At 60.0% G+C, this 20,678-nt stretch overlaps 1 protein-coding gene across 1 annotated transcript in view; it reads left to right on the top strand.

Moving 5' to 3' along the window:
- Window positions 1-4,333: 4,333 nt before the first annotated feature.
- The window catches only part of MGAT5B (alpha-1,6-mannosylglycoprotein 6-beta-N-acetylglucosaminyltransferase B), a 74,333-nt gene continuing 57,988 nt past the window's right edge, over window positions 4,334-20,678 (top strand). The window contains 3 exon segments of the mRNA XM_058703532.1: window positions 4,334-4,981; window positions 8,975-9,087; window positions 16,887-17,034. Coding sequence (XP_058559515.1) covers window positions 4,914-4,981; window positions 8,975-9,087; window positions 16,887-17,034 — 329 coding nt within the window. The 5' untranslated portion in view covers window positions 4,334-4,913.

The following is a 20,678-nucleotide window of genomic DNA, read 5'->3' as shown; positions in this document are numbered from 1 at the left end:
AAAATAAACCCCAGACGCTGCTTTTCAATCAGAGGATTAGCCTAAATGTTGTGAAACAGAAAGCATGAAATATGCATCGCAGAAACAGCTCTGCCGGCTCCCCGGCCTCCTTGCATGGCTCAGGGCGGCTGGCGTCCGCGTCGGGCGGCTTGTTCCCGCCCGGGGAGGCCGCTGATGATTTGTGCACAGTGTCAGTAAATGCTGTTATGACATTATTAATGCTCTGCACTCCGGCAAAGGACAATGGCCTATTGCCTCTTAATGTGCTGGCTGCTGCTGTAGACGGAGCACATTAAATGAGGATTTCAAACCCCGTGAACTGTTTGTTTCTTTTCTTCCTCTTTCCACCCGGGCCTGTCTGTGAGCTCCAGAAGCAACCTTGAAGCCTTGAACAGGTGGGGGCGGCAGTCAAGGCTCCAATATGCCCAGGAGGCTTCGGGGTGACGGGGGGGGGGGGGGGGAGCAGCGAGGGGGCAGGGGAACTTCGGGGAACCCCCGAGTGCACGTAGGAGTGCTGACCTTCCTCCAGGGGTGTTTGCAGTGGGGGCAGGCCCCAGAGAAGTGGGGCTCGCCAGGCGGGCAGGGCTGGTGGGCTTTGCCCTCTGGTGACACCCCAGGGGGACCCGGATGGCAGGCCTCCGGTGGATTTTATTGGTCTCGCCTAATGTTCTAAAAATACTGAGTTCACCTTTTACAATTATGCGACTGCTCGTGGGAAGTCCAGATTTCTGACTCTTGAAATAACCGGGTCCCTATTCACACGAGGCAACGGTGCCTGTCCCCCGGGGGGACCTCCTTGGCAAGGACCCCTCCGGCCCCTTCCCACTGGGTCCCCGTAGTAGGTTGAACAGGTGTGCGCCCCCCACCCCATTCATGTCCGCCTGGAACCTCAGAACACAATCTTGTTTGGAAATAGGATCTGTGCAGATGGGATTCGTCAGGATGAGCTCATACTGTGGTAGGGGGGGCCCTAATCCAACGACTAGTGTCCTTATAAGAAGAGGAGAGGACACAGAGGGACACACACGGGGAAGGCCATGTGACGATGGGGGAGAGATTGGGTAACGCAGCTGCCAGCCAAGGGTCGCTGGCCCCCACCGGACGCCATGGGCCGGGTCCCCCCTCAGGGCCTCTGGGAGGAACTGACTCTGTCAGACCTTGATCTAGAACTTCTGGCCTCCAGAACTGTGAGAGAATCACTTGCTTTTGTTTTAAGCCCCTCATCTGGGGTAGTTTGTCATAGGAACCCTGGAGACTACTAGAGCCCCTTCCCTTCTTCGCCTGGCCCACCCCCTCGGTACTTTGAGCACGCACCCCTGCGTGCAGGTGCATCACCGGCTTCCCCCAAATCCCTTCCCCAGAGTTCTGCCCTGCCCTGCCGCCTCCCCCCTTTTCCAGACAGAGGCCCTCCAGCCTGGCCAGGGCCTCCTGATGCCCTGGGCTTCTGACCCTCCGGCCAGGCCGCAGGCCCGCGCGGAGGGCAGTGGAGGGTAGAGACAGGAAGTGCCATGTTCAGAGCCTGCACCCTGACACCCGTGTCGGGCCAGCTCGTGGTTCTGCTTGTAGCCTCGGGAGAGAAAAAGAGCGGAAAGGTGCCCAGGCCCCCATCTGCGGTACCGAACCGAGGCAGGGAGTTTCTGTTTTTTTACGTTCTGCAGGTAATTCTGCTGAGTCAGGGCTGAGAACCACTGGCCCGTAGGGTAGGATCTTGGCTCGGGTTCCCTGGAAGTAAATCCTCGGACAAGGACGCAGGTGCCAGGAGTGTATTTTGGAGGTGACCCCAGGAACATGGACGGAAGAGTAGGGGGCGAGGCCAGGAAGGGAAGGAGGCCGGTATGGGTTGTGCTACAGAGCCGGCCACGGCTGTGGGCAGCAGGGGGCTCAGTTTCCCTGGGGAGCTCTGGGAGCATTCCCGCCCGAGGGAGAGGGAAATGGGTATCGGTCCATTGCTCGAGGGCTGCTTCGGGGCATCGATTCGCTGGCGTTTCTGTGTTGGTCTTGTAGGTTCGAGCAGAAATAAAGCCGCGTGTATTGTCAGGAACCTGCCTTTCGGCCTCTAGAGGGGGATGTCCGGGGAATAGGGTGGGGGCCCCAACAGCACCCACCCCAGGTAGGCAGTAACAAGAAAAATCACAACCGCTAGGCTGTGAGGGCTCACGGGCGCCAGGCAGTGGGCCGTTTACAGGCATCCAGGGGTGACTTCTCAGGTCCCCCTAAAGAGCCCGACTGAGGGACGCCTGGGTGGCTCAGTCGGTTAAGCGCCTGCCTTCGGCTCAGGTCATGATCTCACATTTGGGTTTGAGCCCCACGTCGGGCTTTCTGCTATCCGTGCAGAGCCCACTTCAGAGCCTCTGTCCCGCCCTCTCTCTGCCCTTTCCCCACTTGTGCTCTCTGTCTCTCTCTCTCTCAAAAAAAAAAAAAGAGCCTGATTGACAGCTGAGGAAACTGAGGCATGAAGAGGGTATATCTGAGGTTGCATGACCAGGAACTCGCAAACTTCCTCCTAAAGTCTACAACGGGCAGCAAGCAGGACCTTTCACACGGGTCTGTGCTGTAGGCAAGAGGCTGGCAGAGGGGGACAGTCTGAAAGGAGGCGGCCGGGTGGTGGGGCTCAGAGAGTGTCTTTGACTGCCCCCCGCCTCCCTGCCTGGCCACAGCACGCTGTCAGATGGCAGCAAGCACTCTCCCCTGCCCGTCTCAAAGGCCACATGCGCGAGGGCAAGGCCCAGAGCCGGTGGGGAAGACCCCCTCCCACCTTGTGAGCCAAACCAGACATGGCTGTGCCCCTCCTCCCCTTCGGCCTGAAGTGCCAAAAGCCCGACCCCCAAACTTACATGAGAGGCACACAGTTGGAAGGGCCCTTTCATTACTGAGCGTGGATATGGCTTTCACCTTGCCATCCAGGGGTTAAATTCGTGCCTGGGTGTGTGGCAGGTGTGGGCCTGGCAGCGACCCGTGCCTTCAGATCGCTCTTGGGCCAGCCTGCCAGGATGCCCAAGTTTCCCCCCCTGCCACTCCCCTGCAGGGAGGCACGGTCAGCATGTCCTTGTTCAATGCAAATTTGTTACCTAGCTGAAGTCACACATTAATCCGCCAACACCAATTCATCATTGGCTTTCACATTAGCAGAGAGCAAGGCGATGAGATAATGGAACACGGGGCAGGTGAATTTTGATGAAGAAGGGGCAGGAAAAGCAGGAGCATGAGTCACTGCTGGTGAGAAATGGCTCAGAAGCGCGGCCGGCCGGGAGGTGCGCTGGCAAAGGGGATGGGGCCCCAGTTGGAGGGGACCGAGGCCGGGTGCGTGAGAATAAAGGTTTTTCTCCTCTTCTAAACCAGGCTGCAGAATCACTGCCAGGGATGGAAAGATTCAGGGTCATCCAGATCCTTCTAACGTGGCCCGAGGCCTTGGGCTCCTCCTGGCAGGTCCTTCCTTGTCTGTGCTGGGTCAAGGTCTGGTCTGGCAAGTGCTGTTTCTGCCTGAGTGCTTTGTCCGTTGCGGGCCTGGCTCTCGCGTCGCTGCACTGGCCTCCTGGGCCGGTAGAAGCCGCTGACCCACGCCTGTAGTGGCAAACACATCTCCAAAGTCGAGAAGTGGAGGGGGACGGGGCCGAGGGCACGTAAATGCTTTATCGAGTTGGAAAGCCCCTTGGCCAACCTCAGGTCACTCTCATTTCATAGTGGAGAAGCCGAGGCTCTGAAGTGTCCCTGATCTGCCGGCGTCGGCCACTTGTTAACGGAGCGTCTGAGACAAGAGCCCGGGTCAACACCGCGCAGCCTGGCTTCTGGGCTCAGTGGATGAGCCTAAGCGCGAGAGGCGGAGTTTGAACTTAGCTCAGTAAGCAAAGGGGAGCCGCTGCAGTTTCTGACCAGAGAGGGCCAGAGGATGGGTGAGGGCTGCAAAGCGACATCAGAGGTGGTGTGAAGGGGCCAGGACAGCAGGCCACCGGGGGGAGATAGGGGCAGGGGCGGCGACTCGAGGAAGGGCCCAGGCGCCGGAGGAAGTGGGGAGGGGGAGGGGGTCTTCTCCCAGCGCCGACCTTTTCTGTGCTCCGCAGGAGCCCAAGCGGGGCTGGTGGCTCGCGGGATGCTCCCGAAGGCCTGGCGGGGGAGGTGGCACAGCTGGTGAGGGGAGGCGCAGGGACCCCCGCCTCCCCTCCCACACCCGGCCCGGAGGGCGCGCTTCCGGGCCGCAGCCACGAGGTGGCGCCGGCGCGCCGAGGAAGCGCGGCGGCCGCTCCAGGGCCGCCCCAGCAGCGGCTCCTCCGCCTCCTCCGAGGAAACAATGCGGCGCCTCCCCGCGTAGCGCGGCGCGGGGCCGGACGCCGGACACCCGGGCGCGGGCAGCCGAGCGAGCGGGCGGCAGGGCGGGCGCGGGGCGCCCTCGCCGAGAGCCATGGGCGCGGCGCGGCGCGGGGCCGGGGAGCGGCGCGGCCCGGAGGCGCGGGGGGCCGGGACGCGGGCCCGGGGCCGCTTCTAGCCGGCACCGAGGGCGCGGGTCCGGGGATGAGGGCGCCCGCGGCGGGGAGCCCGTCTGCGCGCCGCGGCGCCGTCCCGCCCAGCGAGCGAGCCCCAGCAGGCAGACGCGCGGCCGGCGGTCGGGGAGCGCGCCGCCTCCCGGCCCTAAAAATGTGAAGCGGGGAGGGCGGAGACGCAGAGACGGCCCGGCTGGGCGCCCTCGCCGCCCTCCGGCAGCCGCGCCGCTCCCCTTCCCCGCCCGCCCAGGCCGCGCCGACCCCGAGCAGCGAAGCCGCCGAGCCCCCGCTCCCCCCCCCCCCCCCGCCTCCCTCCCGGCCTCGCTCAGACCCGGCTTCGGCCCGCCGCGGGTTCGCGGCCCGGACGCGGCGGGAGCAGGGCCCGGGACGGTGCGTCCGGCCTTGCCCCGCGGCTCCTCGCCCAGACAAGTTTGAACAATGATCACAGTCAACCCGGATGGGAAGATAATGGTCAGAAGATGCCTGGTCACCCTGAGACCCTTTCGGTAAAGTTCTCTCCCGGCTGGCGCGGGGAGGTCTTTTTGTCCGAGGGGGCGCGGGGTAGGGGTGGGCGAGGTCGTTCCCCGCGAGGGTGCCCGTCCCAGTGGCAGAGGGCGGCGGTTCGTGTTTGTGATGGCCGGCGGGGCTGTAGAAGGGATGGGGCCGAGGTTCGGGTTCGGGTGGGGAGGGGCGTGGAATTCTGAGTCGTGTCCCGAGGTGGCGAGGACTCGGGGTGCGAGGGTGGGAAACGGGGGCAGAGCGCACCCGGGTTGTGGCCCTGGGCCCGGGAAGTCGCCTCTGCCGGGGTGCCCCTTCCCCGCCCCTCAGGGTCCTTCCCACTTCTCAGACGGCCCCACCCCGGCGGCGAAGTTCTTGCGCGGTGCTGGGAGGCTTCCCCGCCCCGCGTGCGAGTCGAGCCCTGGGTTGAGTCGTCCACCTGTCCCACCGCTTTGCCCTCGTCTTCTGCTCGCGCTCCCGTTCTCGCGGCGGCGTGCGGGCCTGTCTCTAACGGGAGGTTCCCCGAGATGGAGCAAGGACACCCTCCCACCCCCCTTTCTGCTGGGAATTCGACCCTCCTTAGCGTCCGGGGAGAGTGGGTGGCAGGGGCGGCGCTGTGGAGCGCCGGGGCAGCGGGAGCCGGGACCTCTGGGAACGTGGAGGCAGGATAGAGGCGAAGACGGATCCTTTCACCCCAACCTCGGGGGGCCAAGTCTAGCTGGGGCCACGCGGGGCTGGCTGGGCTCTGTCGAACCCCTCCAGGCCCCTCCCCCCTCCCAGACCCCGGGCTCCTCTCCCTAGAGCCCGCGGAGCCCGCCTGCTGCTGGGGGTGGGGAGGAGACGCTAAGCGATGGGTGCCCAGCGGGGTCGGAGAGCCACCTTGCCCAGGGGGGCTGGGTGGCAGAGGGCGCCGAGGGAGCGGCGAGGGCGGGGCGGTGGTCGCACTCCGGATGCGGCCACAGGTTCGGTGTGGACGCGGCTCCTTTCCGCTGGGGCAGGAGCTGGGCAGGAAGAGGCGCCGGAGGGCTGTGGGAGGGTCGGGTTTTGAGCCCCTCCCCTCCGGGCCTTTGGCCGGAGTCCCCGCCCCTTCCAGCTGGTCTCCCTCCAGCCCCCAGACGGGGAGACCTTGGCTCAGGTGTCTCCGGCCTCCCCAGCACCTCCAGCCTCTGGATGGGCTGGGCCTGTAGTGTGGAGCTAGGCAGCCTGCCTTCCCGACAGCACGGCTCATGATGGACCGCCGATGTCTGGAGGATGCGGGAGGGGAGGATCGTAGAGTTGGCGGTCCCAAGTGTAGGGCCTTGGGCAGGAGGCAGGGGGATGGCTTGACGCAAGGTTCGCGTGGGAAGCAGGGCGGGAAGTGGGCGTCCCTGGAAAGGACCTTACTCCTCCAGCGAAATCCTCGAAGGCCTGGCTGACACTGACCGTTGAGAGGGTCCTCTCCCGGTCTCTGCCACCCCATGTCGTCCCGCCCTCCAGGTCATGGGAAGGCCCGCCAACCGACCCGAGCTTTGGCTGGACGTTTTCCGGTGCAATTGGAGGCGGCTCTTGGAGCCAGCACCACGGACAGCGCCCACTCCCCAGAGCTCCTTCCCTCTGGGGTCCCGGCTCTTTCAGGCTTTTATCTGAAGCCAGGATTCAGAGGTGGTACTGCATAGACTCCCCTCCCTTCAGGTTCTGTTTATTCACCTAGGGTCTTCCTAGGCTACCCAGAGAGTCACAGCCAGCAGTGGAATCTTCGTGTCCCCTTCAGATGGAGGGGGGCTGGCCTCTAACCACATCACCTCTACCTGTTATTTATTTATTTTTTTTATTACCCGCTAATTTAAAAAAAAAATATTTTTTTTTAACGTTTATTTATTTTTGAGACAGAGAGAGACAGAGTATGAAAGGGGGAGGGTCAGAGAGAGGGAGACACAGAATTGAAACAGGCTCCGGGCTCTGAGCTGTCAGCACAGGGGCCCGATGCGGGGCTCGGACTCGCGGACCGCGAGATCGTGACCTGAGCCGAAGTCGGACGCTCAACCGACTGAGCCACCCAGGCGCCCCTTTACCCGCTAATTTTTAAGGCCAGGCTGGGAGCCCTGCTCCCTTTAGTTTCCCCAGAGCCCCATTCTGTAGTTGCTCCTGGAACATCGTTTGAATGGATACACAGACGGACGAAACCATTTTTCCTTGAATCCACCATCAATGGCCCTAGGATTGGGGTCTGGCAGAGAGAGATTCAGATGAGGTGTGTTTGGGGCGTCAGGTTCTAGGCTAAAAGTTTAGATCCCTTTCTCATAGCAGGTTTGTTTGGGCCCTGGCTCTAAATACAACCCCGTAGCTGGGGAGGGGGTTTGAGGGAGCGGGAGACAATAGACTTGAGGAATCCGTCCTTGGCCTCAGGCCGGGAGACGACAGCTGATTCTTTCAGAATCTTCCTGGGTGTACAACCACCCGCCTCCTACACTGTTTCTCTGGCTGCTGTCCTGAGACCAGCCTGGCTTCATCTTGGGATCCCAGGGACCCATCCTCAAGCTTGGTGGAATGCAGTGAGGGTCCCTCAGAGGTGAGGGAGCAGTGTCTCGTGCTGGGTCGCCTGTCCTCCTGTCACCTCCAGGGGGAAGCCCCCAGGGCTTTCTCTGCTTTGGGGTTGTGCCCCCTCTCCAATTTAATCTCTAACAGCTTCATTTAAATATGGGGTGGGAATTTTGTTGTGCTTTTATTTTCTTCTGCAATTGTGTGTTTTCTTTAATGGGCCAAGTTTTAATTAAATACTGCTCTGCTAGCTTCAAATAATGAAGATTAAAATGCATAAAGCAAGTCTTGCATGGGGACGCCCACAAATGTGGAGTTGAGGGTGGCGGGTGGAGGTGAGAGGGCTGGAGGTCTCTAGCATGACTTGTGGGGCTCCCTGTGGTGAGCCTGGCCCCATATAGGATGGGGTTCCTCGCCCTGACCAGAGCGGCGGGGGTCTCCGTTTTTGGCTCTGCCAGTTCTGCAAGTCCTCTGATACATTCGAGGTCCCCGAGAAGCTGCTACCTCTGGCCTCCCTGGGACTGTGCTGGTTAGCTCAGTTCTCCTGTTTGAGGCCCAGCACCTAGTACGGAAACGGCAGGAACGTGGGGCTCCCTGCTGTCCCCCTGGGGCTACCCCAGTGCCTGGCACCTGGGAACTAATCAACTATGTGTTGAAGGGACGAACAAGGGTCCTGTTTTGACCAGCTCTCCTGATCCGTGCAACAACGCGCTCCCCAGATGACACCCCGTGCTCAGGCATCCGCCTCCCTGATCGGTCAGTCCGGAAGCTGACGACTGCTATGTGCCTGCCCGGTGAAGATGTGGGTTGGGAGTAATCTGGGCCTGGAAGGTGGCCACATGGCCCTGGCCTTGTAGATCGTACCCTCTGGTAAGAATGGAGGCACACGCCACCCGCCTCGAACATGATAAGGAGGTGTTCAAGCCAGCTCATGACTGATTGCCTTGGCAAGACCTGTGTGCACAGTGCTGAGCTGAGCCCAGGTGATTGATGGGATCCAGGTGGGTTTTGTCTGGACCAATTACTTGCCCTCTGGCTGGCATCGGGTCCTGCTGTTTCCATCTATGCCCGTGCTTCTCAGACTTCAGCGCGTGGCAGGATTGCCTGGAGAGCTTGTTAAAACGTGTTGCTTGCACCACCCCCGGAGTGATTCAGTAAGCCTAGGATTGGAGCCCAAGACTTTGCATTTCTACCAATTCCCAGGTGATGCTGTTGCTGGCCTGGGGATCACACATTGAGCCTGCTTAGTGAGCCAGGCTCTGTCTGGAGTCTAGAACTTGCCGGATCTATGCCTGTATCACGGTCCCCCGGGGTTTCAGCCCCTTGTGGTCCACTTCTCTTTATTCTGCTGTGAGAAGAGACCTGGCCAGGAGCTCAGCCCCACTTCATCCTCACACCCTCACCCGTTCATCTGTACAGAGCCCTTGCTGGGTAGGGGTGCACTCCGCCGACCTGTCTCTGACCCGCCCTGTCGCTCCCTGCAGGCTCTTTGTCCTGGGTATTGGCTTCTTCTCACTGTGCTTCCTGATGACGTCTTTGGGAGGCCAGCTCTCTGCCCGGCGCCCGGGGGACTCCCCCTTCACCATCCGCACAGAAGGTATCTCGATGGGGAAAGGTGACTTGGAAATGGGTGCGGTGTTTGTGGGTTTGGGAGAAGGAGGCCTTTGAACCTAGCGAACTCAAGGGACTTTCTGGGTCTCCGTCCCAGGGATCCTGGCCACCTCGACTATGGATGTGTGCTTGGAAAGGGACCGTGGCTTGGGCCGCGTGACCTGGCACGTTGCTCTGGTGCCCCAGAGCTGTGATCATCAGGCTTCTTCTGGTGCAGACTCTCGGGCCAGGGAAGGGCCTTTGAGTCGGGGTCTCCCAGGCATCCGAAGGGGCTGCTTGAGTTGTTTCCTCAGTGTGTGTGTTGGGGGAGAGTGTTTCCGAATATGACGCTTGTCCCTTTGAGACACACATACTCTGTGCTTTTGACCCAGGCTGTGGCCACGGCTGAGGGGGTGGGAGGTGGGGGCCGGAGTCAGAGGGAAGACCCAGTCATGGCTCATGTGTCTTATCTCTGAACCCTTGGGACACAGTCCAGACCTTCGTGGCTCCTTGCCCACGTAATACATGTGAGGGAGTGGAACAGGGGTTCAGAGCATGGGCTTTGGGGACCAGATGGAGCTGGTTTGTACCCTGGCTCGTTATCCCCCAGCTGCATACGATTGGCCCTGGCACTTAGCACACCTACAGAGAAGGGAAGTCATGACCGTCTTCGGGGGCTGGATTGAATGAGCTCACAGCGTTGGGGGCATGACGGGGTCATGACCAGGAAGAACCCCCAAGGATGGCCCTCCTCCCCTCTCTTCCTACTCCAGGAAGAGCGGTGAACAGTGCAGAGTCTTGCTCAGTGTTTCTTAGAGGCTCTTTTGGTGACAGTGGGCAGGAGACACGCGGGTTAGTGGGGCAGCTGAGACACATGAGGCTTCTGGAACTATTCATCGGGCTGGCTGGGTAGGCGACTCTGCAGAGATGTCTGTTTGAAGTCCGCTTTCTCGCCCCGCCTCCCCCCTCCCCGCCCCGGGGCTCAGCGATGTGGCTCCCCTGTTCCCACTGGCAAATATACCCTAAGTAGAATGGGCTGTCGTCCAGGGTGGATGCTCTCAGGGGTCCTGGTTAGGCCATCTGGTGTCTCATCATTAGATTTCTTCCTTTGGTTTCACATGTACGTCTTTATATTTGCAAAAACTCCTGGCAGGAATTTCACATTTATTAGTCACTCAAACCTGGATATACATGAACGTGTCCCAGCTCTGACTTGCAGAGACTTGCTTCAGTCTCCCCGAGCTCCTGTTGTCTCCTCTGATAAACGGGGATCATGCCTGCGCCCCCCAGGATGGCCACCGGGAGCATTAAGATAACACGTATGAAGGGGCTCTCGCAGCGTCTGGCACACGGTGCATGCTCCCATCCGTGTTGACTGGACGTGCTCAGTCTGAGACAGTGCAGAAAAGGTTGTCTAGGGAAGAGGGCCGAGGAGATGCTGGGATTTCTACACAGGAGATATACGTGTGAATAGGGGCTGGAAGACGGAAGGCAGGGCGCACTTGAGGGGAAGCTGGGGGGGGCGCTATGAGGTCACTGGTGGGGAGGAGGGTGGATGAGTGTGAGGAGGTAGGTTGCACAGATCGCTGGTCAAGCTCCCTGGCTGCCACTCCTGGAGAGGGGGCGTGTCCGTCTGGGTGGCTGCGATAAGGGGCTTGAGGAAGTTGGGTCTCCAGAAAGGTCAGGGATCCAAGAAGGTGGCAGTTGGGGGCCGGGGGGGAGGGAGGAGGGGCGTATGCCTGGGCTCTGGTCCCCCTGCTCATCTCCCTGGCAAGGCATGGGTCCAGTGGCCCAGAGCACAAGGGGCTTGCGGGAGCCCTGCGGTGCTGTGCCTGCATTCTGCAGTTTTGCCTGCAGAGATGCTGGGAGTCCAGGGCCAGCCAGATCTGTGTCTTGGGGGTGGGTGGAGCCCTAGAGGGGAGAGGACTCGTCCAAGGTCACGCAGTTAGGTTAGAGGCATGTGTGTGTCTGCATGTGTTGTGTGTGTGCGCATTCAACTTTCTACTGGACTGTAGTGCCCCCAGACCGAATGCATCCATGCACCCAGCAGCCTAGATCAAGGAACAGAACGTGATCAGCCCCCGCAAGTGCCCTCCTGCCCCCTCCCGCGGATGACTGCCCCAGGGGTGTCAGGACCCTGACTTCTCCTAACGCAGACGAGTTGTTCCTCTTCTTCGGACTGTCGGAGGGTGGAATTGCATGGGGGTGGGGGTGGGGGGCGGATTCTGTGTGTGTCTTTTCCTCTCAAGACTCTGTTTGTGAGAGTCGCCCGTCTCCTGGTGTGTGGCTGTCGGCATTTGTCTTCACGGCTGTCGTGCAAATTCCATTGTGTGGATGCATCATATTATGCTTATCCAAAAAAAAAAAAAAAAAAAAAAAAAATCCTTGCATCGGTCAACAGAACCATCTGAGTCCAACTGGGGAAACAGTCTGTCCTCTCCCGGCTTGTCAAGCCTGTGAGGGCAGCGGGTCACCCCAGGACGAGGCTGGGGAGAGGTGGATGGAAGAAGGGTGTTCTCCACCAGGTGGGGGGGCTGACGGTAGCCTCGGTCGACGGTGGTCTCCCTGGGGAGGCTCCAGATACCCCTCTGGGCCAGTTTATATTTTGTGATAAAGTTTGCTATTTGGGGGATAAAAATCTCCTTCTATATGCTATGCACTCGTCTTAAGATCCTGGGGGAAGGAAGCTGGCGGGGAGCATGACTGGGAGAAATGTAACCTAATTCCCTCTTGCTGCAAGGGGCTTGGGCCTTGGGGGGGGAGGCTTTTGGGCATGCGCCTCACCAAACCCCAGTCCCTCTTCCCTGCCTCCTGGCTCCACCTCCCCTGTCTTGTCCTCGGGAGGAACTTGCTCAAGGGGCCCCGATAGGAAGTTGTGTCCGAGGCCTCCCTCCCAGTGTTGCTGCAGATTCCCTTCCTGCTCCCCGCACCCCCAGCCTGGGTTTGAACCTGGGGAACATCAGAGAAATATTTCCTTGTTCTGTGGCTGTCTCTGGCCTCCGACCACGGTGCTAGGGGGCTGTTTCTCTCAGAGGCTGGTAATAGATGAGGGGCCAGGGAGGTCTCTTCTACCTGACACGACCCGGGGGGGGGGGGTTCCTCCCATTTCCAGGAACCAGCTAGAAAGCGTAGGGGTGGGGACAAGAAAGGACAAGGCTGGGGGGTGGGGACAAGGGAGGATGGGAGACAGACACAGAGAGTGTGGAGGAGGGAGCGGAGGGGGCCTGGTGGGAAATCGAGCACCTCTGTCTGTATCTCCTGGCTTCCCAGCTTTCCTTATTTATATGGAAATATGGAGACAACGCTGGGGCCTCACATTAAATACATTTCAATTTAGCCGACACCAAGAGCGGTGAGGTGACTCAGGGCAAGCCGTGGCAGGGGCTGCTCTGCTGACAGTCCCTGGATGGGTGGTGGCAGTCAGGGGACTAGCTCCGTGCCCCGGAGCTCCTCCGCAAGTGGTGGGGAGCTGGCTGCCCTGGTCTCTGGAGCTTCTAGTCTGTGCCATTTGGAGACAAGAGGGGCCACCCTGAGTCCCCCAGGGGCTGGGGATGGTCTTGCAGTGTTGGTCTGGTCCGATGGAGGTAGCCTTACAGACCCATTGGAAAGGGGCCGTCTGTGTCCTTAGCCACATCCCTCAGCCCTCGGGTCTTCTGGGGTTACCCTTTCTGTTGACATTTAAAAAAAATTTTTTTTTAATGTTTATTTATTTCTGAGACAGAGAGAGACAGAGCATGAGTGGGGGAGGGGCAGAGAGAGAGGGGGGGACACAGAATCGGAAGCAGGCTCCAGGCTCCGAGCCGTCAGCCCAGAGCCCGACGCGGGGCTCGAACTCACAGACCGCGAGATCGTGACCTGAGCCGAAGCCGGCCGCTCAACCGACTGAGCCACCCAGGCGCCCCATCTGCTGACATTTTTTAAGAATTGGCTTAATCCTTCCTATGAAGGGCCATCCCGAACCCCACATATCTCTGAGGACTCTCTGGGGGGCTTACGTTTCCCTGGCCACCGCTCGCTCTGATCTCCTGCTTCTCCCCTCCTACGTCCTCGGTGTCCCCGGCATTGACCTAGAGGGAAGGGCATGCTTTCCCGGAAGCCCCTGCACAGAGGTGGGGGTAACGGCATGGGGGCTGTGACCACTGCTCAGCAGAGCAAGCAGATGGCAGTTTCCCCCACCCCTGCACGGGCGCTGCCCTGCCCGGCCCCCCCCCCCCCCCCCCGCCCCCTGCCTGGTTCTCCCTCCTCCTCTCCCGGGCTGAGCCAGGGATCTCCAGTGTCCCTACTTGAATATGCAGGGTCATTTAGCTCTTTGTCCCTCTGCCCTGGGCATCCAGCCTCTGCTCTGGCCCCGAGCCCTCGCCCTAAGGGGATTCGGCCAACTTTGAGAGGAACGGTTCTTTCTTCTCCTATCACCCTCATCTCCAGACGCAATTAGGGGATGAGCCACAACGGCAGTCCCAGCCCATAGAACCTCAGGGTCCGGTAAGTCCAACGCCCTCATTTTATAGGAGGAGAAACTGAGGCCCAGAGAGGGAAAGTGGCGCACCTGTCGGTCCCGCACCCCTGTGGCTGGCGGCCGAGCGGGTGGAGTCCAGGCTTCACGACTCCCACTCCGGCTTGCCCGAGGCCGCTGTCCTGCTCGGACTCTGCTTGGCTTTTGGGGTCGCCGCATCTCTCAGTTATTGGCCCCAGCAGCTGTTTTGCAGCCTTCCCAGTGGGGCTAAGCGTGTGTCTGTGGGGAGGCTGTGTCCCTGCGGTTCCAGGGAGGGGCTCAGGCGGTGAGGAGGAGTGGAGGAAGCCTGGGATGGGCTCAGAGAGAGGGGCGGCAGTGTGACAGGGCCCGGGTGCCAGGCCCGAGGCCTTCCAGGGAGCACGGCACTGCTCCAGAAGCGGTGATATGGGATCAGCATCGCCGGGGTGCTGCATCTGCAGGAGATGAGCTGTTGCCCAGACCCTGTGGTCGGTCCAGTTGGGCCTGAGTGCTCTGGCCAGGTCATGGCTGGGGGAGAGGGGCTTGGTTAACGGGCTCTGACTGAGGGTGTCCCCAGCCGTGGTCTCATTCTCCTTTTTTCATCCCACACCTTTGGGGAAGAGGCCACCTGAGCCTGAGCTGTGAGCATCGGCTCATCAGGGCTGCCCCGGGAGGCCGTGCAGGTGGCACACTGCACAACTCCAAGAGTGGTACTAAGCAGCGGCCAGATCAGATCATCTGCTGTTCCCCTATTTTTCTAGCTGAGATGATGGGAACCACCACCCCCCCTCTCCGCCCTGCCCTGTTTTACTCTGTGCTCCGGGCATCATGTGAAAGCCAGGTGTTACATTTGGATGATGGACTTGGGTGGGGGTCTCAGGGATGAGAGTGATTTGAAAGACTAACCGTTGGCCCCGGTTCTGCGGAGTTGAAAGAGAGAGGAAGCTATTTATATCTTCTTGGATTGATTGACTGGTTGAGCACTGAGTGAGTGGGGCGGGGCGGGGCGACGCGATGGTGAAATCTCCTAATCCCAACTGGTTTGTTAAAAATCTACCCAGTCTTTCCAAGGGGGTGGGGAATGTGGGAAGACTTCTAGCTGCTGGTGCGGGAATGGAGACGGGGTGGAGACAGTGCATCTTTACTTCCTTCCTCTAGATGTGCATTTTCTCCAACACCGTCCCGCCGCTGTTGCTCTTGGGTAACTGTGTGTGTGTGTGTGTGTGTGTGTGTGTGTGTGCGTGCACGTGCTTTGGAGCCCGGGACCCTGGCTTCTTTAAGGAAACTGCAGCTCTGCCTTGCTGGGGACTTGGTGGCCAGCTGGCACTTCCTTCCATAGCACGTGAATGAGCCCTCCCCGGCTCCTGGTGGCCTCCCTTCTGACCTCAGGTGGGCTCAGCTTCCGGGGGACCCCAGCCAGGAGGTGACTTAGTGAGAGAAAGTGGTAGCAGCCACTGGGCCAGGCCAGGCCCCAGAACCAGGGGACACGGGGGACAATCCAAGCAGAAACGTCACAAGCAGCCTTGGTGACACGAAGCCTTCCTTGCCGCCCCCCCCCCCGCCCCCAGCTCAGTCCTATGCCTGGAACAGAGGAGAACAGCCCCCTCCTGTCTCCCCTCTTCTCCCCACCTCTGCCCCCCACTTCCTAGAGGCCTGCCATGCTCTCTGCTGCCCCCTCTTGGCACTGTGACATCGGATTATTGTTCCTTGGGTTGGGGACACAGAGGCCAATAGTGTTGCCATGACTCACCCTTGGCCACACGGCCACATCGGGGATTGGTGGCAGGGGTGGGCGAGAGCCCCTCTGAGCTCACTGGGCCCCAGTGCCCCTGGTCCCCCGCCCCCCGGCCCTCACGATGCCCATGCACACGGGCAGACTGGCAGCGTCCGGTGACTGTGGTTCTTTGCCAGGGGCTTCCTACAGTCGCTGGAGCTGGCTGTGCCACGCACGACAGGTGGAGAGTAGCAGAGCCGGGCTGTCCCTGGGAGCAGCCCTCAACAGTGACTGCAGGAGATGTTGAGCGCATACCCTGGCTCCCTCACGGCCCCCCTACCCCCAGAGGACAACTCTGGGGGCAGGCTCTGCACCTGCTGGTTTCCCCAGTTTGGTGGCTCGCCCTCTCTGGGCTGCCTCCCCTTCCCTGTGTCATCTCCTCGCTCCCTGACTGGGGTTTCCTTCACCTCTCAAATAAAAGCCTCGCCCTTAAACTCTGGTCTTGGGCTTTGCTTCCGGAGAACCCGACCTAAGGCCCTCCCATCCCCACCCCTGGAAACCCCGGGAAGCATTCAGGTCTCCATAACAGGACTCATTTGCTGTGAGAGGTTCAGAGCCTGGCCCCGGGGAATCTCACGGAGCCAAGCTGGGGATTGTGGCACCTGGAACCAAGTACCTGTGGACCGTTTGGAGGGGCTGTTAATACCTCCACGTGATTTGGTTGAAAAGGGAGGCAGGGACCTCTCTCCCACCCTGGCACGTGTGACACGATGATCGGGAATAATTAGGAAATCGTGGAGAATCTGGGCTGGTTAATGAATGGCATCTCGGTTGAAGCCCCTTGCTTCTAGTTAATTTTACTCTTCACGAGGTCTCTCTTGCCCCTCAGTCCAGGAGTTGATCTTTGGGAATTCAGTGGCCAACTGAGAGTCAGGACGAGTTCACGATGGTTTTCTATGCTGGGTTCTGGGGGAGTGCCGGGGGGTGGGAAGGGGTCTGGCCGGGCCCAGAGGCTGGCAGGAGAACAACAGCGCCCCGAGCTCCTTGAATGTGGTTCACAACCTCTCCTGTGTATGCACACCATGTGGGTGGCCAGCAGCCTGCAGACCCCTGGGCCCCACACCCTACAGATGTGAATCGACAGACGGTGACTAGGGCCTGAGAATCTGGATTTTAACAACCTGGCCAGGAGAGTCAGGTGCGGAGTGGGTGATTGACCACATTTTTGGAAGCTCTGATCCAGAAATCCTGTCTGGACCTTAGTGCTGGGGGACCCTGGGGTTCCTGCTCCCCCAACCGGCCCTTTCCCGTCTCCGCACAGACCTGAGATTATGTCTAAAGCTCCATTTTGCAGGCGACAAAACGGAGGCCCAGAGAGGTTAAGATGATCTCAGTGTCACCCAGGTGGTAGAGAGCAGGTTGGCCCCGGGCTCTGTACCCCAACACAACAAAGCTGGGGGTGGCGATCTCCTGTCCTGCAGGGTTGAGGGGTGGGGTGGGCTCACTCTCCTGACCCCTCCTTGGCCTGGGAGAGTGGGAGCGGGGCTGGAGTCTGAGCCGCCAGGTTCGGGGGGCCCCCGGGCGGCGGCTGAGCCTGACTGTGCCCGTGGGCTGTCTGCAGTGTTGGGCGGGCCGGAGTCCCGCGGCGTCCTGCGCAAGATGAGCGATTTGTTGGAGCTGATGGCGAAGCGAATGGACGCGCTGGCCAGACTGGAGAACGGCAGTGAGCTGCACCGGGCTTCTGGCGACGGGCACTTTGCTGCGGACAGGTAAGGGGTCCCCGAAGGGAGAGTGGCACTTGGAGTGGGGGAGGGGTGGATCACACCGTGCGGGCAGCGCGGGGGTGGGGGTCGGGGGGGAGGGGAGGGACAGCAGGGGACGACTGCCGTGCAGCCTCCAATGCTCTCCCAGAGCTGGGGGTGGGGGGGCGCTATCGGTCAGCCCCCTTTCTGTTAATGGAGAAAACTTAAGAAATACGGAAGCCGCACAAGAATAACACCCCAGAGCGCGTTTCCACCACCAGATTCAGCGGCTGTTAACGTCTTGCCATGTTGGTGGCCTGACTCCCTCTTGTCCCTTCTTAATAAGGACCAGAGATGAAGGCCGGGGGGTGCTTTACCTCCTTCCCGGTGGAGACAGGTGCCTTCCCGAGTTAGGCATCAATGGCTCCCGGCACATGCATGTTGTATAAGCACATGCTGGGAACGCGCGGTGTGTGGGGTTCACGGGCATCCCACAGGTGCATTTCCTGCACCTGCTTTTTTCACTCGACACGGCACTTTTGAGCTCTGTCCACGCTGACGGTCGTGCGGGGGTGGGATGGCCCCGGTGGTTACCCGTCCTCCACCGATGGGCCTGGGTCATTCTTTGCCAAAAAGGATTTCTTGGTTTATTCGTTCTAAATATTTCCCTCCCGAGTCCAGAATATCCAAACATCTCCAAGAGTCTGGGCCACAGTCCCATGGGCCTCAGCAGCAGGCCCCCCACACCAAATGGTGTCTTGGGTGTTTAAGCGACCGGAACCCCAGAGAATGAGGAAGCGCGGAGTCAGGGCCCTCGGACTGGGCTGTGGAGGGAGGGGCTTGCAGCCCCCCCCCCCCCCCCCCCCATATCCCAGGGAGACGGGCTCCGCCTGATCTCTTTCCAACACTGGGGTCCCTTGTGACGTGGATTTGTGCAATGTGTTCTAACTGCTAAAAAGTAACTGGGGCGCCTGGGTGGCGCAGTCGGTTAAGCGTCCGACTTCAGCCAGGTCACGATCTCACGCTCCGTGAGTTCGAGCCCCGCGTCAGGCTCTGGGCTGATGGCTCGGAGCCTGGAGCCTGTTTCCAATTCTGTGTCTCCCTCTCTCTCTGCCCCTCCCCCGTTCATGCTCTGTCTCTCTCTGTCCCAAAAATAAAAAAAAATAAAAAATGTTGAAAAAAAAAAAAAAAATTTAAAAAGTAAGTTTGAACCCGGCACTCAACACGATTTAGGAAAAGCTATGCCTTGGCCCGTGTGATTTGCTAAGAATGTTCTACGGCTGAAAAGCCCAGCGGAAATCCACGCTTCTAGACAACGTGTAGGAAAGACGTACCTCAGCCACCACGTGGGAGGTAAAGGCCGAGGCTCCGGGCACCTGCTGTTTGGAGTTTCGCAGAGTCAAAGTTCAAGTGTTGGCGGCCGGCCGGGGGAGGGGGCGTGTGGCACGGACCCCTCCTCTGGAGCCGCGTGGGGTCCGCTGACATAGCCTGTGCGGGCCGGGCTGCTGGTCACAGGACACACCTTACACGGGCCTCGCTGACTGAGTGTCCTGAGAGCCGGTCGGGTCCAACCCCAACGGTCATCAGTTCTACCCCCGCTTTGTGGGTGCTTTAATCTCTGCCGCGTCGAGGAGGGAACTGAGGTGCAGAGAAGTTCCGGAACTCACCCGAAGTTGCCCAGCAGCTGAGGGGCCGGGCCCGGCTCTGGACCGAGGCCACCTAACTCTGGAGCTCACGTTTCTTTTTGTTTGTTTTTGTTTTTTTTTTAATTTTTTTTTTTCAACGTTTTTTATTATTTTATTTTTGGGACAGAGAGAGACAGAGCATGAACGGGGGAGGGGCAGAGGGAGAGGGAGACACAGAACCGGAAGCAGGCTCCGGGCTCCGAGCCATCGGCCCAGAGCCTGACGCGGGGCTCGAACTCACGGACCGCGAGATCGTGACCTGGCTGAAGTCGGACGCTCAACCGACTGCGCCACCCAGGCGCCCCTTTTTCAACGTTTTTTATTTATTTTTGGGACAGAGAGAGACAGAGCATGAACGGGGAGGGGCAGAGAGAGAGGGAGACACAGAATCGGAAGCAGGCTCCAGGCTCCGAGCCATCGGCCCAGAGCCTGACGCGGGGCTCGAACTCACGGACCGCGAGATCGTGACCCGGCTGAAGTCGGACGCTTAACCGACGGCGCCACCCAGGCGCCCCTGGAGCTCACGTTTCTAACCCCTGTGCCCTTGGTGGCCGCTTATTGAACGTGTGGCTGCGTGGGGGTTAGTTTTTATTCCTTTGCAAGACTTCGCATCAATTAATTTACAGCTCAGGGGAGAATATCCTTCACTAGATCTTTGCCTTGATTTCTTTTTGGGGGGGGGTTGGGACATGGGCAGTCCTGGAACCTGGTAGTGTGAGGAACCGGCCACAGTGCCCGGCTCCTGAGTCGGCTGCCTGGCTGGGTGCTGGGTGCCTGGTTAGACGCTCTCTCACCATCCCGGGATGAGCGCCTGACAGAACAAACTAGACAGATCCTCTCAGGAAATATATTTTGGACCCACTAAGCACCAGGCTACTGGTGCTGGCGACGCAGTGATGAGCTTGTCCTCACTCCTGTGGAGGAGACAGGCAGTAGCTGAGAAAAAGAGGTAAATGAGATAATGTCAGATGCCGATACGTGCTCTGAAGGGTTTGGGGTGGGTGTCCAGGAAGCTACTGTTCACACAGGGCAGTCTGGGAGGGCCTTTCTGACTTGGTGATATTTCAGCTTGATTCTGAACAACGGGAAGGAGCCAGCCGCGCGAGGAGCTGGGAGTAGAGGATTTGAAGAAGCGAGAGGAACAAGTGCAAAGGCCCTGGGGTAGGATAAGCTTTAGTGTGTTGGAGGAAAAGAACCAATGGGAAAGGCAACATGGCGGAGGGTGGTGAGGGATAGGACAGGCTGACAGGGCAGGTGGCGCAGGGCTTTGTCAGCTGTGGTGAGTATTGAGGACACGATTCTAAGAGGCGTGGGAGTTTGCTAGAGGGCTCACACAGAGGGGGTGATAGGAGCTGGCTTTGTTGGGTTTTTTTTAAGGATAGCTCTAACTGCTGTGTGGAAAAGGGAAGCAGGGGAGCTGGTGGCAGAAATGGGGGGAGGGAGGCAAAGGTGTTGGGCTCCCATGGCGTTCCTTCCCTCTGGGGCATGAGATCATTTTCTTCTGCATGTACATGGCGTCCATCGTCCGTCCATCGTCCCTCTAATCCAACCCCTCACCCCCCGCTGTCTCTTCCTTGCTCCTCTCCTGCCTGCCCCCAGCTCTGCGGCCGCCCCTCCGGGCTGTCTGTCGGGCTGTCCACAGGTCACCAGGGCGAGGGCAGAGGACGCTGTCGCCTCTCCACTGAGCACCCAGCTGTGGGTGACAGAGCAGAGGGGCAGCTGGCCTGCCTTTTTGGCCGCTGGGGGGCGGGGGTGGGGGGTGGGGAGAGCTATCGTCAGCGGCTCCACGCCTCTCTGGTTTCTTCCAGTCCTGGCCTCTCCCTCCCTCCCTCCCCTGCCCTGCCTCGGGGAGGAGGGGGAGTCCGCGCCACCTCCTAGCTCCCTCCCGTCCCGGGGAAGTGGCAACAATCCATCAAGACCAGCAGAGCCCATCAAACCCCATAGGCAGAGCCGTAAATTTCAGGGACATTGTTGTTTCTTGTTTCA

The sequence above is a fragment of the Neofelis nebulosa genome, chromosome 16 (genome assembly GCF_028018385.1).
Source record: "Neofelis nebulosa isolate mNeoNeb1 chromosome 16, mNeoNeb1.pri, whole genome shotgun sequence".
Lineage (NCBI taxonomy): Eukaryota > Metazoa > Chordata > Mammalia > Carnivora > Felidae > Neofelis > Neofelis nebulosa.
This window is presented reverse-complemented; position numbering and strand designations above follow the sequence as displayed.